The sequence below is a fragment of the Marmota monax genome, unplaced genomic scaffold, assembly GCF_021218885.2.
Source record: "Marmota monax isolate L192 unplaced genomic scaffold, Marmota_monax_Labrador192_F-V1.1 WCK01_AAM20220418_F8-fsc00019, whole genome shotgun sequence".
Lineage (NCBI taxonomy): Eukaryota > Metazoa > Chordata > Mammalia > Rodentia > Sciuridae > Marmota > Marmota monax.
In genome coordinates, this window is record NW_026695242.1 from 5,018,116 (window position 1) to 5,037,348 (window position 19,233).

At 35.4% G+C, this 19,233-nt stretch overlaps 1 protein-coding gene and 1 non-coding gene across 4 annotated transcripts in view; one reads left to right on the forward strand and one right to left on the reverse strand.

Moving 5' to 3' along the window:
- The window catches only part of Adk (adenosine kinase), a 488,318-nt gene that overhangs the window by 433,682 nt on the left and 35,403 nt on the right, over positions 1-19,233 (reverse strand). For all 3 annotated transcript variants that reach the window (XM_046419601.2, XM_046419600.2, XM_046419602.2), the window contains exon 2: positions 10,172-10,246. In XM_046419601.2, the coding sequence (XP_046275557.1) occupies positions 10,172-10,246 (75 nt within the window). The remainder of the gene's footprint in view (positions 1-10,171; positions 10,247-19,233) is intronic.
- LOC124076155 (U5 spliceosomal RNA) lies at positions 4,772-4,886 on the forward strand. The gene has a single exon (XR_006846261.1). It is a non-coding gene; the product is annotated as a U5 spliceosomal RNA (small nuclear RNA).

Below are 19,233 nucleotides of genomic sequence, written 5' to 3' on the forward strand. Positions count from 1 at the left end.
GGCAATCCTGTCTTATACATTCCCTCCCATTTCCATTTCTATTAATACTTGTCTTCCTTTACTCTCCATAATGAGACCAATACTCATCTGTAAGTATTTATATGTTCCACATTTCCTATCCCTCACACCCACTGTGTCTCTTCAATATGTTAGAAAAGATTCTTTTCAATAACCTACTTCCTGCCACAACTGTTTCTACTAATTTTCTGATCTTAGATTTTGCCAAATTGCCAATTGACTTAGTTCTGCATTTCTTTCAGTTAAGATGCTTAATTTTTCTTATTCAGGGAAAAATTAGCTTTACAATCTTCAAATATACAATAACAGAATATCTCAGAAGGATTTAATTTCTGTATACTAAACATGTAAATATCTCAATGAACCACACAATGCTTGCTCTATCCACAAACAGGTAAACTGTAGGCAACCCATCAACTTCCCAAAACAAGAACTGCAATGTTTTGAAAACAATCAAAAAGAGAAGTGCATCTTCAATCTCTCACCAAAAATTTATCTAATCCAATACGCTAATTTTCAAAAAAATTAACAATTTTTTTGGAGCAAATTACACTAGTTTTTCTCACCTACATTATGTCACTGAAGGAGTTCCAGGAGAGGAGGACAAGTGGGGTCCTTGGAGTATGTAATGAAAAAGAATTTCAGCATGCACCAGAGACACAGAACACAAACTAGAAAAAGCAGTTACATATATAGGAAAGCAGATATACACTCAAGGGAGAATGGAGGGTACCTGAAGAGAGATAATGTGCGGGTACACACACATTCAAGGGAAGAAAATCAGCCTTCTTAACAGTGAGAAGCTTTGGGAATAAAGCAAATAATATACATTCAAGGAAGAATGTGGGCCATCTCAGAAGAGACAGATGGCACCTCTTGGTCTGGGGTATTAATATTTAATGAGAGACAGTAGCTACAGGCTGAACTACAGTGGAGTCAGGGTGGAGTTACATATCTCACGCTAGTTTTCTCCACTCTTACATATTGCCCTTGTATCATGCATCATGTTACTTCTAGCAGGCAAGCATGCAGGCCAAAGACATGGCTAATGATAGGTGCTCCACTGCCCATGTTGGCTGCTTTGCATTTCAAAGGTGAATGAGTTTTTCCTGCATTCCAAGGGTTCGTGGGCACTTCTTTTTTGATACCTATTCTTTCTTTCTTTTTGTGTATTCCCAAATATCTGTCTCAACTATACCTATACTTGGATGAAAATACAATTTCACTAAATTTATAAACTTTTATGTCTACCATAATTTATGTCAAAAATCTAAACATATAATTGAATTTTTCAATTTCAAACTAATACTTCCATAATATTATAACAGGAAATAAATAATACAGGTTTTACAATTGTTATTTGGTTGATATGTGCTGGGGAATGAACACAGAGCTTCATGCATGCTAAGCATGTGCTTTGCCTCTCAGCTACATTCCCTGACCAGTTTTTATAATTAAAATCTATAGTTCAAAGCCCTGTACTATTAATGATGTATTCTGTACCCATGTACAAATCTATACAGCTCAAGTTATTCTGAGGATACGTAACTTATAGAATTCTAATGAGATCTAAACTAATACCATATACATCTGAAACATGTTCAAACAAGCATGGTTTTCCCAAGTTGTAATCCCAGCAACTTGGGACGCTGAGGCAGGAGGACCAAAGTTCAAGGCCAATCTCAGAAATTTACTAAGACTGTCTCAAAAAGTAAATAAAAAGTACTAGGGATGTATCTCAGTGGAAGAGCTCCCCAGTACTGCCAAAAACAAACATAAGAAAACCATATTCAATAAATGGTAGGTATTATCTGAAAATTATTACATTCTTATATTTTACTTTACTCTTAAAATGTTCTCAGATGGATTCTCCATGGGCTTTCTTTACTTTCAATCCTCTGTGGTTCACTAGTTTAATCTGCAAAGTTCATTTCTATGTGACAGCTACTGTTTTTAAAAACTGCTCTTTAAAATTTTAAGATTAACTTTAAACATTTAACAGATAAGACCATCACATAAATCATACAAATTGTTAAAGAATACTTAAAGGATGAGACCAGCAATCTTCAGAAGATTTAAACTAAAGAAAGGTAAGATAAAAATTTATTTATCCAGTAACTGCTCTAACAAACTTACTCGTTTTGAATTCCAAAATCTAGTATGTAGATAATAATAATAATAATTGTACAATACTGTTTAAGTAGCCATGATTTACTAATGTAGTTAAAAAGAAAGGCAGTGAGTCAAGAGATATAGTTTCCATCTGAGTTTTGAAATGCTAACTAATCACAGGGAAAACATTTAACTTCTCTGAGCCTATTTTCTCTGTTGTAAAATGAGTACAAATGATAATTAAATTAATTCCAAGATCCAAATTACCTCAAGTTTTAAGTCTGTAGTTACATATTTCCTGCTATTATATATATAATAACAGTAAATATATACACATAATAGTAAAATATACACATACACCCTTAGACTTCTACTTAAATATGGCAGAAAGCCCATCTACTCTACTTTCCATTTAACATTGTTAAAATGATAAGAAAAATTCCAAAAATTTGGTGAACATCAGATCAAAAGATTAGTAATTTAAGTATTAATCCATTAAATATTAAACATTCAATTTTATGAATATTTTAAAGACACTGACACGGGTGCATTAAACTAGGTTGAAAATCATAGTTTATATATCTTTTATATATATAAATTTACATTTTTTATTTATATACTTTTTTAAATGATCTAATCATTCACCTATTACTTTCCTCAAAAGAATAAAACTCTAAAAATCTAATATTTACTTCAAAATGACCATTAAGAAGTATAGTTGTTATTCAATTTGTTTTTTTATAGGTGTCCCCATATACAGGATGATGAGACACGATAATAGCTGAGCACAACAGTATGCACCTGTAATCCCAGCTACTCTGGAGGTTGAGGCAAGAGGAGTTGAGCCAGGAGTTAGTAGATTGACTGGGCAATATAGCAAGACCATGTCTCAAAAACTAAAAGTCAACAGGTTTCCATAAATTAGATAGAAAAAGAGAACCATTTGGTGAACAGTAACATAGAAAAGCTGAAGAAACTAAAATCTCAAGTGCAACATGAAGAGGCTTTAAGATGATAAGCAAGGTTAGTCCATCTGTATTAATAAGCCCTAAGTTTCAGCTCATAAAGGTGCCAAGTACAACTGAGGACACAGATAAGGCCCAGAGTTAAAAGTCAGGGAACTGACTACCATCTCACCTACACAATGTAAAATTCCTACAGTACATTAGAGGTTTACTCTCAGAAGAAATTAAAGGGAAGCAGTACTGAAGTAAGAAACAAAAGGGGAAGTATCAGATGGAACTCTGTATTATGGTACCTCCAGCATTTTTCTCCAGCCAACTTTAAGAATAAAGCAACCATGCCAGGCAAGTTGGCACATACCTATAATCCAGCTACTTAAAGAGGCTGAGGAAAGATGATGGAAAGTTTGAGGCCATCCTGGACAACTTAGCAAAACCTTTCCTCCAAATAAAAATTTTAAAAAGAGCTGGAGATGTACGTACAAGGTTCTGGGTTCAATCCCCAGTACCACATTTTAAAAAAGAATAAAGCAACCAGATTTAGACCTCCAGTAAGAAGACCAGAATGCTTTTCTATGAAGAAATTGAACAGAGTCAGAGAGATGAAGGCTTTGGAGGTGAAGCAAGGAATATACATTCAAGGAAGAAAGCAAGCCATCTTAGGTGAGACATTAACCCCTTTGTATACGGTGATATCCTCCAGCCTTTTTTTTTTTTTTCCTCAAAAAGCTTCAATACAAGTTCACATTTTTAATTAGCATCAGTTTTAAATTGATAAATATGCTCATTTGAAAAGGCAAATGCTAGTTGGGCATGGTGGTGCAGGCCTATAATCTCAGTGGCTAGAGAAGCTGAGGCAGGAGGATTACAAATTCATAGCCAACCTCAACAAATTAGCAAGACCTTATCTCAAAATTAAAAAAAAAAAAAAGAGGCTGGGGATGTGGCTCAGTATTTAAGCACCCCTGGATTCAATTCCAGATATCAAAAAACGAAAAATTTTAAAAAGGCCAAATACTCTTCTTAAAAATTCAGAATCAGGCCAGGTGCAGTGAGGCAACTGGGGAAGCTGAGGCAGGAAAACAGCAAGTATTAGGCCAGCCTCAGAAACTTACCAAGGCCTTGTCTCAAAAAAAAGTGAAGGGAGGGGAGGGGCCTGAGGATTTAGTTCAGTGTAAAGCCTACTTGTGGAGGGCAGGTTCAAAATTGGGGGGGGGGGGGACTATATCAAAAAATTTCTGATCTTTAACTCACTTTCATAGTGTAAAGTACTAATAAAAATACACTCAGTTCATATGGTATATGTATTAATATATTTATGCTCATATAACAAAATACCATAGACTGGGTAATTGATAAACAACAGAAATTTACTTCTCACATTTCTGGATAATGGGAAGTCTAAGATTAAGGCAATGTCAGGATTTGTATCTAACAGAGGCTGCTCTCTGCTTCTGAGAGGTACTCTGTTGCTACATCCTCAGGAGGAAAGGAACGCTGTGTCCTCACATAACTTAAAGAATGGAAGTGCAGGGCTGGGGTAGTAGTTCTTTGACAGAGAGCCTGCCTATCATGTGTGAGGCACTAGGTTCAATTCTCAGCACAGCATATAAATAAATAAATAGAGATACATCGACAACTAAAAAAATTTTTTTTTTTTTTTTTTTTTAAAAAGAATACTACTCTGGTTTCTCTTCAGATCCTATAAATCTTTCGCCTTTCACTAAAGATTTCGTGGAGAGGAACAATTCTGAGTCTTAACCCAATTTTTTGAGACCTTGCACTTGCAGGGCTAATAATTATCTGTAAAGATAGATTTCTTTGTTGTTGGCTGAATAACGTCTCCTTGTATCCTTGTATAATGCTGTGTTCACCATGATTAAAAACTATTAAAAAAAAAAAAAAAGGAATGGAGGGGTTGGGGTTGTGGCTCAGTGGTAGAGCATTCACCTAGCATGTACGAGACGCTGGGTTTGTTCCTCAGCACCACATAAAAATAAATAAATAAAATAAAGGTACTGTGTCCAGCTACAACTAAAAAAAAAAAAATTAAAAATGAGTGGAAGTACAGGCTCTCTATTCAACTTTTTTGTTCTTTCTTTTTTGGTATCGGGAATTAACTCAGGGCCACTTAATCAATGAAATACATCTCCAGTCCTTATGTTTTAAATTTTCAGGCAGGGTCTTGTTAATATGCTAAGGCTGGTATCAAACTTGTGATTCTCCTGTCTCTGCCTCTGGAGTCATAGGGCTTACAGGTTATGTGCCACTACACCTGGAATCAACCCTAAGCCCTGTTGGAGTAAATACAAGTGAGTGCCTAGAAGACTTGATGTTTCTGAAGGTTATCAAAAGACTCCTAAGAATGTGTTAAGGGGGCAAGGAGGGGGGAAACTGGCCATTTCCCTTATCTCCAATCCCTAGGTGGAGATCAAAGCAGAAGGACCTGAATTATAAAGTCAAGTCATGTACTCATAAAACATCTGAATAGACCCACATGAGCAGCTGGCATAAAAATCTATCCTGTGTATATACTCCTCTACTTACGGGTGTGGTGCAACAGCCTGGTGCTGTCAAGGAGCCTGTGAGTAATAAAATGTCTGAACCCTCTCATTGAGTCCTCCAAATTCTTCCTTTAGGGTCAAAACAGTACACTGAGGCCTTTGCAGCCCTGGAGTTGAACAAGTCCTTTCATAAAGGGCTCCACCCTTCTCAAAGGCCACACCTCTTAATAACATTGCACTGGAGATTAAAATTCAGTAAGAATTGTGCAGTGAACACCATCATTCAAACCACAGCAATACAGTACACAGTAAACTCTCCCTGGATAATGTATTTGCATAGTTAAAAGGTAAAATATTTAACTAAACATGGTCTGAAATGTTAAGTTAAATATAGTCTATTGAAATCATAAGGCATGCTGGGGATACAGCTCAGTTGGTAGAGTGCTTGCCCCACATGCACAAGGCCCTGGGTTTAATCCCCAGCACCACAAACAAACAAACAAAAAAACCTTTCATCCAGCTAAAATCATAAGGCATGTTTTCACATATATTTTGTAAGAAATGGGTCTGGTGGGGATGTAATAAGTAGATCTTCACCTTTAATGGCTAGGATCCAAAAACTTGCTTTTTATCTCTGAGTACTGATTTCAAATTCAATGTTGCAGAAAATTCCCAAAGTAGGGCTAGAGATATAGAGTGCTTGCCTGGTATATATGAAGCCCAGGGTTCAATTCCCAACACCACCACCCCCAAAAAAAAAATCCTGAAATAAAATAAAATTTCAACTGGCCATTTAGAATCAGCTGCTAATAAAACAAAGTTATGTGAGCTTCAAGTAATGAATATAACCAAGATACTTAATATAACAATCAATATAATGAATATAACCCTAAAACCTTCCTCCTTTCCCTTTGAGCTCCTAATAACATAAACATGTATCTCTAGGTATATATGACTAAGAGATATCTGGAGGCGTTCACAAGAATAGTAATAAAAGTTTTAACTTTCTTTGTATTCTACCCTCAAACCCCTCCGTGTTACTGGGGACTAAATCCAAGAGCACTCTACCAGACCTACATCCCCAGCACTTTTAATTTTTTGAGAAAGGGTCTTGCCCAAGCTGACCTCAAACTTGAAATCCTTCTGCTGCAGTCACTTGTAATGTGCCACCACACTCAGCCTTTCTTGGTATTTTTATTCATCATTTGTGTGTGTGTGTGTGTGTGTGTGTGTGTTATTCTGATTCAACCCAAGGCCTTGTACGTGCTAGGCAAGTACTTCTGACCTACACTCCAGCCCTGAATTTTTTTAAATATTGAACATGAATTAGTTAGCTTTTTAGATAAAACATCTCATACTATGCAAACAAAGGAGATCTAATTTCAAATCCATGAATTCATGTTTAACTGATTTTGTTTTATATATCACAGCTTTACTGATGTGTAAATGGCATAAAAGAAGCTGTATATATTTAAGTATACAATTTGGTGCAGGTATATACACATGAAATCAACAAAAGATCAAGAAAATGAATTTAACTCTAAAACTCCCTTTTGTCCTTTTTAAAAAGTCCTCTTTCCACCCTCCATTGCACCCTGGACTCACCACATTGAACCACTGATCTGTTTTCTGTAATTAAAGATTCAATTGAGCTGGACAATGTGGCTCACACTTGTAATCCCAGTGACTCAGGAGGCTGAGGCAGGAAGGCAAGAGAATCACAAGTTTGAGGACAGTATGGGCCAATGTCACAAGGCCTTAAGCAATTAGTGAGACCCTATCTCAAAAAATTTTAAAAAGGGCTAAGATGTGGCTCAGTGGTTAATTGCCCCTGGGTTCAATTCCTTGTATCAGGAAAAAAAAAAAAAAAAAGGAGGGGGGGAGGGTGATGGGTTGTGGCTCAGAGGCAGAGCGCTTGCCTAGCATGTGTGAGGCACTGGGTTTGATCCTCAGAACCACATTAAAAAAAAAAAAAAAACAATTAAAAAAGATACTGTGTCTACCTATAACTAAAAAATAAATATAAAAAAGATGAAATTGAATTATCTATAATGTTATGTAAATGGAATTATACAATATATATTCTTTTTTTAATTGGCTTCTTTCAGTCAATATAATTATTTAGAATTTCATCCAAGTAATACTGTATCTCTTTTTTTATAACTCACTAGTATTTCAGTGTATGGGTAAACACTCGGTTCAAGGATTCACCTGCCGGTAGACATTTAGGACACTTCTAGGTTTTAGTTATTAAAAACAAAGTTACCATGAACATGGGTAAGCAACTAGGAACATGTACTTCCATTTCTCTTGGGCAAAATACCTAAAGAATGGAACGGTGGGCTGGGGTTGTAGCTTGGTGGTAGAGTGTTTGCCTAGCACATGTAAAGCCCTGGATTCAATCCTCAGCACCACATAAAGATAAGTAAAATAAAGGTATTGTATCCATCTACAACTACAAAAAAAAAAAAAAAAAAAAAAATTTTTTAAAAAGAAGAAGAAGAAGAATGGAATGGTTAGGGCCAACAGAAAATGTATGCTACTTCTTAAGATACTGTCAAATCAGGTGTACCATTTTACATTCCTATGAACAGAATGTTCCAATTCCTATACATCCTGCCCCACATCTGGTATGCACAGATTTTAAATTTTGGACATTCTAACAGATAATGTAGTGGTATTTCATTATGCCTTTTATTGACATTTACCCAATGACTAAGGATGTTGAGCACCTTTATTTATTTACTAACTAAACATCTTTGGTAAACATTTGAAACTTTTTTTCCTTTTTTGATACCAGGGATTTAACCCAGGGGTGCTTAACCTCTAAGCACCAGCTCTTTTTGTGCTTTATTTTTGTGACAGGACTCATTAAGTTGTTTAGGGACTAAGTTGGTAAGGCTATCTTTGAACTTGCGATCCTCCTTCCTCAGCCTTCAGAGCACTGGGATTACAGGTGTGTGCCACCATGCCCAGCAAATTTTTTTTTTGCGCATTTTTAAAATCAGTTTGTTGCCAGAGAGTAGCACAAGTCTATAATCCCAGAGACAAAGGAGTCTGAGGCAGGAGCATCAAGCTCAAAGTTAGCCTCAGCAAATTAGTGAGGCCCTAAGCAACTTAGTGAGATCCTGTCTTAAAATAAAAAAATAAAAAGGACTGGGGATATGGCTTGGAGGTTAAACACCTCTGGGTTCAATCCCCAGTATCGATAAACAAATAATTAAAATTGGTTTCTCCTATGTTATTATCTAGAAATTTTATCATTTTAAATTTCACATTTAGTTCTACTAGCTAATTCTGTAGCAAAATATAGATCATTTGTTTTGTGCATGACTATCCAATTGTTGCAGCACCACTTATTTAAAAGAAGATCCTTTCTCCAATGAATATCCTGCCCTTCTGTCAACAATCAGTTGTCTTGGTCTGGGGTTATGGCTTAGTAGCAGAGCACTGGCCTCGTACATGTGACCCACTGGGTTTGAGCCTCAGCACCACATAAAAATAAATAAACAAAATAAAGACATTGTGTCCATGTATAACTAAAAAAAAAATTTTAAAAAATCAGTTGTCTATTTATGTGTAGGCCCATTTCTGGACTTTTTTATACTACATGAACAATCTACCTGTCAATCTTTACACTGATACTACTGTTTTGATTATGTGAGCTTTATAGTAATTCTTGAAATTAGACAATAGTTTTTTGTAGATTCCTTAGATAACCTACAGAGATGATCACATCTTCCAGAAATACCAAGTTTATTTCTTCCTTTACAATCTGGATTATCTTATTTCTCCTTGCCTAATTACACTGCCTAGAACCTCAAATACTACTGTAAATATCTTGAACGTAAGTAATGAGAGGTAATATCTTTGAATTGTTCCTGAATTGATCTTGGAGGAAAATACTCAGTCTTTTATCATAAAGAATGATTTTTAAGCCAGGCATGGTAGCACACACATTCAATCCCAGAGACTCGGGAGGTTGAGGCAGAAGGGTCACAAATCTAAGGCGAGCATCAGCAATTCAGCGAGACCCTGTCTCGAAAAGTACAAAGGACTGAGGATATAGCTTGATGGTAGAGCACTACTGTGTTCAATCTCCAGAATCAAAATGAAAAAGCAAAAAGATTTTAGTAGGTTTTTCCCTATGTAACCTTTATGAGGTTAAGGAAATTCCCTTCTAATTGCTTCTAATTAGAATTCCCTTCTAATTGCTGTATGCTATTTTTTGTCACAAATAGATACTGAATTTTGTCAAATGGTTTTTCTGTATCTATTGAGATGATTATACATACACACACACACACAGTTCATTTTTAATTTGTCAATATAGTCAATTACTCTATTTACATTGTAAATGTTAAATCTGTCCTACATTCCTGTTATACTATTTGATTCTGTAATAAATTATATATAAAGTTACAGTAGTAAAAATGTAGATAAGTCATTTCCAACTTTCACTATCAGTTTGCATTCAAAGTTGTGAAGACTTTATTGATTCTACAGTTTTCAAAAGATTTTCTTCAAATATATTTCTCATTGTATATCCATATTTTTAAAGATTTTAATACTTACTTATCAAGGAAATCTTTGTCCACTACAGCAGAGATGTCAAGAAGAGGATTTCCCATTCCAAAGAGAATATTTTCTCTAAAAACCATAAACAAAATACAAGAACAAGTTATAAATATGTAAAATACACCAAATATAAACATCTTCACTTTACCTGAAAATAAATCTAACACAGTAGTTTATTAAACCTTTGCTTACCTATTACATGTAGAACATTTTAGAGGTAGTGCAAAGTAATTTTGAAAAAAAGGATTTTTTTTTTTTTTTTTTTTTAATTTTGAGACACGATTCTTGCTAACTAGCCCAGGCTGGCCTTAAAAGTCATAATCCTCCTGTTCTCAGCCTCCCAAATTAAGTTACTGGGATTACAAGCACGTACCACCATACCTAGCACACACACAAAAAAATATTTTTTAAACTGGATGAAATAAAATATAACAAAAGAAGAAAGCAAATCATGTGATTTTTAAAAATAATATTCAACACTTAATGACTAAAGCTAATTCATTTCACTGTTCTTTTTTTTTAAAGGTCTACCATAACAAAGTTCTATATTCAATAAACATGACTGACAATTAACACTCTCCCTCTTGCTAATAAATAAGGTCCTTAGCTACTGATGGTTATTAGGGAGTAAGCAGCAAGTCCTCTGACAGTCCAAGCAACAGCCCTCCCTTAACTGTGAATGACTGTGATTGGGGCCTCCATGATTGACATCAGAGATGATATAATTCTCAATTTCTTCTTTGAAGAAATCTATTTTTCATAAGTAACTGCAGTAGAACTCAATGCCAAGGAAAGAAAGGACTCCACTACAAGCGATGCCTTAAACAGAAACACATAAGCAGCCAGAAATGGACCAGTGTCCACATATGCATCCGTCTCATTTAGTTTACTCAGTAAGATTTGCCTCATATACTTTTTCAGTGGTCTCCAGTTTGCTGAAAATCCCTTGCAGTTGCCTCCAAACCAGTTACCAACCTTACCATTTGGTGACTATCAATATCATCAATAGGTAATATCAATAGGAAGAGTGCCTCAGTGTTTTCTTATTAGAATAATGTTTATCCTACAATTAATAGTCTATAATGAGTTGAAAAGATTGAATTAGTATTTCATTGACACCATAGATTAGGCAACTATGACTTAACATACAAGAAGATGTTTGTCCCTTTTCTATTTAAGTAAGGCAGTGAAGGACTGGTGTTGTAGCTCGGTGGTCGAATGCTTGCCTAGCACATATGAGGCACTGGATTCAATCCTCAGCACCACATAAAAATAAACAAATAAAATAAAGGTACTGTGTCCATCTACAACTTAAAAAAAATCAAAAACAAAAGAAAGTAGGGAGGGGGGACTAAAAGAGAACATATTTATTTATTTACACATCAAGTCACATCTGTGATCAAAATAAGTCTAATGTCAGATAAGAAAATAAGCACTTAGAAGATAAAGTATCAATAGGCAAACACTATAAACTTTACCACTACTTTCTCAGGGACTACTCTGATTTGAGCACTGTTTTAAAAACAATAAAAACTCCTAAAACCTGTTATTTTTAAAAAAATTATAATAATGATAATGGGGAAAGTGTTTCTGGGGGCTGTCTTTTCCTTCTCATTTGCCCTTTCTAATTTTTATTTTATTTTATTTATTCTAATTTGTTATATATGACAGAGGAATGCAATTCAATTCATTTGCTCTTTTTAAGTGTCTGGTTAAACATACAGTCAGGTAACCAGCAGAATCAAACTATGGGGCATTCCCATCATGATAAAATAGTATCCTGCTGCCCATACATCAATCCCATCACCTCTGACTGGTAGCCTTGGTTTTAAGGAACATAACTATGATATTTCTTTTTAGAAAGTCTATCCTTTAAACATTTCCTGCATCCCAAAATGACTTACTATATTATATTTGAAATACCATTTAATACCTTCAATTGGAGGGAAATTCAGGAAATTTAAATCTGTTATTAGCAAGTACACTATCATTTATTGAGTATTGAGTAACGTTCTGTGGAAAAAACATGTATTTTTTTCATTCCTATTGCTGTTCTTCACTTAAAATTTACTGTTTATTTGGAAGAAGTATATACAATAAAAAATTCCTAAATTTTTACATTATTGTCAATGAACACCTCTGATATGGAACCATAGTATAAATGGGAGAATAAAGATGTTAAGAGTAGTTAAAAAAAAAGCATACAGAATACAATTCAAAGGCCATGAATCTCCACTATTTCTCTCTTAAAAGTAACTTTCAATGTTGCTAATTTATCTGAGAATGAGTTTGTTTATTTGCCAAATTGTTTGAGATCATTTGGTACAAGAAAAAATGTAGAAGAGTATTAATGATGAGGAAGCAAGATCCCTCTTTCTTTGAACACCACAAATTCTAAGTTAAGGAACAATTATTTCTTTTTAATTGAAGTAAAATTTATGTACATAAAATCAATCATTTTAATAATTTTAAAGAACACAGAATACAATTCAGTAACTGCCAGTATATTCAAAATGTTTCAAAATCTTGTACAATTATCGTCACCATCATTTGTGGGCATCTGTATGGTGCTAGGGATTAAACCTAGGACTGGCACATTCTAGGCAAGTAGTCTACCAAAGAGCTACATTCCCAGCACCCAAACATTGTATTGAAGACAATTTCATCACCTTAAAAAGAAACCCCATACCCACTAAGCAGTCATTCACTTTTCCCCCCTGGCCCAGTCTCCTGGGAACCACCAATATCCTTTGTTTTTATGTATTTGCCTATTCTGCATATATCATATAAAAGGAATCATATTAATAACCTTGTATTTATCTTGATTTATTTCACTTAGCATAATGTTTTCAAGTTTCATCTATGTTGTAGCAGGTATCAGGTTTTTATTCCTTTTTACAGTATAACAACATTCCATTTATGGATATAAGCCACATATTGTTTAAACATTTGTTAGTTGAAGAACATTTGGAATGTTTCCATTTTTGTCTAATGTTATAAATAATGCAGTTTATGAACATTCACGTACTTGTGCTTTTGTATGGAAATGTTTTCATTTGTCTTTGGTATACACAGAGGAGTAAGATTGTTGGATCAATTTTGTTTTTAAATTTTTGAGGAAACACCAAAACTGTTTTCCACAGTAGCTATACCATTTTAACATTCCTATCAAGAATGTATGATTGTCCTAATTTCTCTACATCCTTGCCAAAATTTAGTTCATTTTTTTCACTTGTGGTTTTGATTTGAACCTTTCTAATGAAAAATAATGTTATCATCCTTTCACATGTTTATAGGCCATTTGTACATCTTTGGGGGAAATGCCTGTTTTTCTTTGCCCATTTATTAATTGGGCTGATTATTTCTTCAATGTTTGCTTATTAAAGTTCTTTTCATATTCTACATGCTAGATATACCTGATATAAAATTGCAAATATTTCTCCTATTCTGTGAGTTGGTTTTGAATTTCTTGACAGTATATATTTCTGGATTCTCAATTCTCTTATATTGATCTTAATGTCTATCTGTATGTCAGTACCACACTCATTTGATTATTGTAGTTCTGTAATAGTCTACTAAGTCACAAGCGTGAGCCCTGAAACGTTTTGGTTCTGAGAACTAAACCCACAGGCACTTTATAATATCCTCAAGTCCATTTTATGTTTATTTTGAAAAAGGGTCTTACTAAAGTGTCCCAGGCTTGACTCAAATTTGTGATCCTCCTGCCTCAGCCTCCCAAGTCACTGACTGATTACAGGTGTAGACCACTATGCCCATCTATGATCTTGAATTAATTATAAATTCTTAGATACTTCTCTTAAGTATCTTAAATACAGCAGTAAAATCATATGCAAGAAAAGAAAATATAAGCTGGACTTTTCTGCAGCAAAGGACATTATCCAACATTGTTGGTTTTCTAGATGTTTTGTTTTTTTTTTTTTCTATTTTAGGTCTGTTGCAATTCCATACAAATTTTAAGATCAGATTGTCTATTTCTGCAAAAAAGGATGTTGGGATTTTAATTGAAATTGCATTGAATCTGTAGGTCCATTTTTTAAGTATTATCATTTTAACAACTTTAAATTTTCCAGCTCATGAACATGGAATGTTTTCTGAGCAAATTTGTCTTCCTAGAATACACAAGCCCTTAGTTCAATCCCATAAAAAAATTAAAAATAAATACAGACACTGAGTCTAGTTCAAACCTATTTCTTTCTTTCTTTCTTTCTTTTTTAATTAAACTGGGGATTGAACCCAGGGCATTTTATCACTGAGCTATATCCCCAACCCTTTTATTATTATTATTATTATTATTTGTTCAAAACATTACATAGTTCTTGACATATCATATTTCATACATTTGATTCAAGTGGGTTATGAACTCCCATTTTTACCCGGTATACAGATTGCAGAATCACATCAGTTACACATCCATGTTTTTACATATTGCCATACTAGTGTCTGTTGTATTCTGTTGCCTTTCCTATCCTCTACTATCCCCCCTCCCCTCCCCTCCCCTCCCATCTTCTCTCTCTACCCCATCTACTGTCGTTCATTTCTCTCCCTTGTTTTTTTTTCCCTTTCCCCTCACTTCCTCTTATATGTAATTTTGTATAACAATGAGGGTCTCCTTCCATTTCCATGCAATTTCCCTTCTCTCTCCCTTTCTCTCCCACCTCTCATCCCTGTTTAATGTTAATCTTCTTCTCATGCTCTTCCTCCCTGCTCTGTTCTTAGTTGCTCTCCTTATATCAAAGAAGACATTTGTCCCCAGCCCTTTTTTATTTTGAGACAAGGTTTCACTAAGTTGCTTAGGGCATTGCTAAATTGCTTAGAGCCTTGCTAAGTTATTGCTAAGTTACGGAGGCTGGCCTCAAATTTTTGATACTCCTAACTCAGTCTCTCTAGTCACAGAGATAACAGGCATGCGCAGTCATGCCAGGCTTCAAATCTACCATATTTCATCACATCTACCATTAATCCTAAATAATTCCAATTTCTGATGATGATCTAAGACTATCAGTTGTAAAAGGTACACCAATTACAGAGATGTTAAAATGGGAAGAAGCATGCATGTTAATTAAGATTCTGAAACATAGTATCTATTTTCCCTTATCTCTCTATCATTCTAATACATATAACCTATTTTAATCATATTCCCTGAATGTGACTCTGCCTGCAAAGTCCTTCCCCTACTTAGCCTGGAAAATTCCCAATCTTTTTTTGTTTGTTTGTTTTCTTCTTTGAGCTACTTGAGTTTGAACTCAGGGGCAATCTATCACTGAGCTATATCCTCAACCCTTATTTTATCTGAGGCAAATCTCCCTAAAGTTGCCCAGGCTGGCCTTGAATGCGTGATCCTCTTGCCTCTCTCTACCCAGAAGCTAGGATTACCAAAGTGTTGCGTTATACCTGGCCCAATGATCTTTTTTTAAATTTCTCAAAAGACACCTCACTTTATAAATAATTTCTGACCAATTCCTACCCAAGAGCTACCACATAAAGCTGTACAAGCTGCCCCTGCACAACTCCAGAGGGTGCTGTTCCCAATGAGAGTAATGGCTCCTGGTATTGCATATCAAGCCACTGCTTCCCTCCCTCCCAAAGATTTATTCATTCTTTCCTCTCCTCGATTCTAAAAGTTCTTTGATGAACTTTTAACTGATTTTAAGCGTTGTTTTATACTTTATTTTGATCAACTAATCTAAACCAGTTAGATACCAAAAGATAAAAGTTTTTAAAAATCTTAATTACATTTATATTCCCAAGGGCTGACATTCCCAAAACACAGGGGCTTTGAGTGATTTTGTGCTATAGGTTCTGACCTTTTTTTTAATCAACAGACTACTACTTCTCTCAGGCTCTCATAGGTCAGGGCTGGATCTAGGGTAAAATTACATTTTAAAGGTTCCTATATGGAAGATGAAGTAACATGACACTAATTTAAGATAGGCTGGAATAAGTTAAAGATGAATACTGCACTCCCTCAAGCAATCTCTAAATGATAACACAAAGATATAGCTAAAAACCCAACAGAAGATGTCAAATGAAATAACTAGATGCATTCAATTAATTTTTGAAAATGTAGGAAAGAGTAAACAAAGCATGGGACAAAGAGAATACAAAAAGATGGTATAATTAAACCCAATCAAAATAATAATTACATCAACTATAAAGGATTAATCACTCCAATTAAAAGACAAAGCTACAGAGTTGGGGGGGGGGACTCAGATACTATTTAGTAAAGATACACTTTAAATAAAAGGACATGGTGAGTCTGAAAATAACAAATTAGAAAAAAAGATACAACATGAAAACTAATCCTAGGAAAGCTGCACTGGAGAGACAAGATCAAATGGCAGGTGCAGGTCTCTCCACTCATCAATTTGTCCCCTACTCTGCAGCAATAGATTAGGTCCTTGCCATAGTCTACAGAGCCCAGTGCTGAAACCCCAGGCAGAGGAAGACAGGAGGACTACCATGGAGAGGCAGGATGACCTGAAGAGAACTCAGAGATAATTGACAGAAGTCTAAGATGACAGACAGCATATTGAAGTGAGGCACCCTAAGCCTGCCTTTCCCCAGTTTCAGATGAATACAGCTTCCTCATTATGTGAAGAAAAAAAAAAAAGTTAGTTGCAACTAATTAATATCAGATGAGATAGACTTTATAATATGGAGTATCATCAGATATTAAGAAATTTAAGAGCATGGTGGCACATGCCAGCAATCCCAGCAATTCAGGAGAACCACAAAATCAAGGCCATACTAGGCAACTAGAGAGACCCTGACTCAAAATTATACCTAAAAAGGGCTGAGACTGTTGCTCAGTGGTAGAGCCTCCCGGGTTCAAGCTCAATACTGCAAAACAAAGGGTGTATGCACCAAATAAAATGGCTTCAAAACACATGGGGTGGGGGGGGGGGGCAGCTTGAAAAGAAATAGCTTTGTGTTTGTTTGTTTTTGGTGCTGCAGACAGAACTTGACACATGCTAAGCATGGGCTCTACCTTTAAGTTGTATCCCCACCCCTAATTGCATAATTTTAGTTGGTTTTAACACTCCTCTCAGTAGTTGATAAAACAGGCAGATTCAAATATAGTTAAGAAACTACACCACTGTGTATTAATCCTAAAGAAATGAAAACTTCACATGGAAACCTACATATACATGTTCATAACAGATTTATTATTAACATCAAAAAACTTCAAACAACCTAAGTGAAGTGAATTGGTAACAAACTATGATACACTACAACTTGACAATAAAAAGGAATAAATTACAATACATCTTAGATGAATCTTAGAGGCATTGTACTGAGTAACAAAAATGTAGCATCTATGGGTTACATATTTTATGATTCCACTAAATAATCTCAAAGTAAGAAAATCACAGACATGGAAAATAGATCAGTAGATGCCAAGATTCAAGGTTTGGGGGAAAACATAACCATAAAGGGAAAACATGGAGGAATTTCCTTGTGGACTGATTGTGCACCCTGATTGTGATAATAATTAGAGAAACCTGGACATGATAAAATTTTGTAGAACCATACATAACTACCACTACCTAGAAGAGTTTACAAAAACTGGTTAAATTCTAATAAGGAATATATTCAAATTATTAGTATTATACCAACAATAATTTCCTGGTTTTGGTAACATATTATGGTTATGTAAGATATATCCTTGGGAAGTTGTGTAAAGAGTACACAGGAACTTCTGTACTATTTTTGCAATTTCTAGTGAGTCAAAGTATTTCAAAAGAAAAGGCTGGGGAAAGGACATGAAAACAGATATAAAAAATGTTTAGGGTCTAAGGACACAGCTCAGTGGTAGAGCATTTGCTTAATAGGCATAAGGCCCTGTGTTTCATCCCCAGAACCACAGGAGAAAAACGTTTAAAAAGCAATTAGGGTGGCCTGGGTATGTAGCCCAGCTGTAAAGTGCTTGCCTAGCATGCATGAGGCCCCGAGTTCAATCCCCAGCACCCCCCAACACACACACACACACAAAAAAAAGAAGCAGCAAAGAGTGTGGCAGGCACAGTGGTACATGCCTGTAATCCTAGAGATTTGGGAAGCTGAAGCAGGAGAATCTCAAATTGGAGGCCAGCTTTGGCAACTGAGCAAAAACCTGTCCCAAAATTAAAAGGGTGGTGGGGGGACTGGAGATACAACTCAGTAGTAGAGTGCCCCTGTATTCAATCCCAAAAATAAAAAAACAAATAGGATGACATCACTGGGAAAGGCCCTGTGAGGACTCCCAAGAGTCCTCTCTTTAAAAGCAATAAAAACAGTGGCTAATAATAATGATAATGTTCTTTTCTAGGACTCTCTTAATCAAAGGCTTCAAACAAACAATTTGAGGAGCACTAAATCAAAAACACGACTGAGCTGGGCATGGTGGCACAAACCCATCCCAGCAACTCAGGAGGCCAAGGCAAGACAATTCCAAGTTCAAGGCCAGCTGCAATAACTTAGCTGTCTTAAAAAAGGGGAAGGGGGATTGTGGATGTAGCTCAGTGTATCAGAGCACCCTTCAATTCAATACACATTATGCGCGCACGCACACACACACACACACGCGCGCGCGCACAAGATGGTGAGAGCTACTCTGAAGAGGCCAACAGAAGGAAAGATGGTTTTCATTTTAAACGGACATGTGCAGACTAGCTGAAGTCAGTCTCCAAGGAGTTTATCTATGATAACAGATTTCTTTTGAGGAAATCAATTTTGTTGTTTTTGTTTTTCCAAATTTTGCTTCAGTTAGACGTGGGGGAAAAGAAGAGGCTATGGAAATGCATCTGATTTCAGATATGAGATAATGGAAGGGAACCACCAAGATATGGAGAGCTCACCATTGCCAGGCACATAGATTAATATGTGCATCTAAAGAAGAACTGCTCTGTTTTCTCGAAAATAAATCAAGTCATGCTAGGAATTCCCTCTGCAAGGATCTAGCCTGACAGGCAGTCCTACAAATGCACATGTTTGTCTCTCTTTTGGTAGAGTTTATTACAGTATTAATATAGTTTTAATAAGCAAGTATGTTTAGGTTG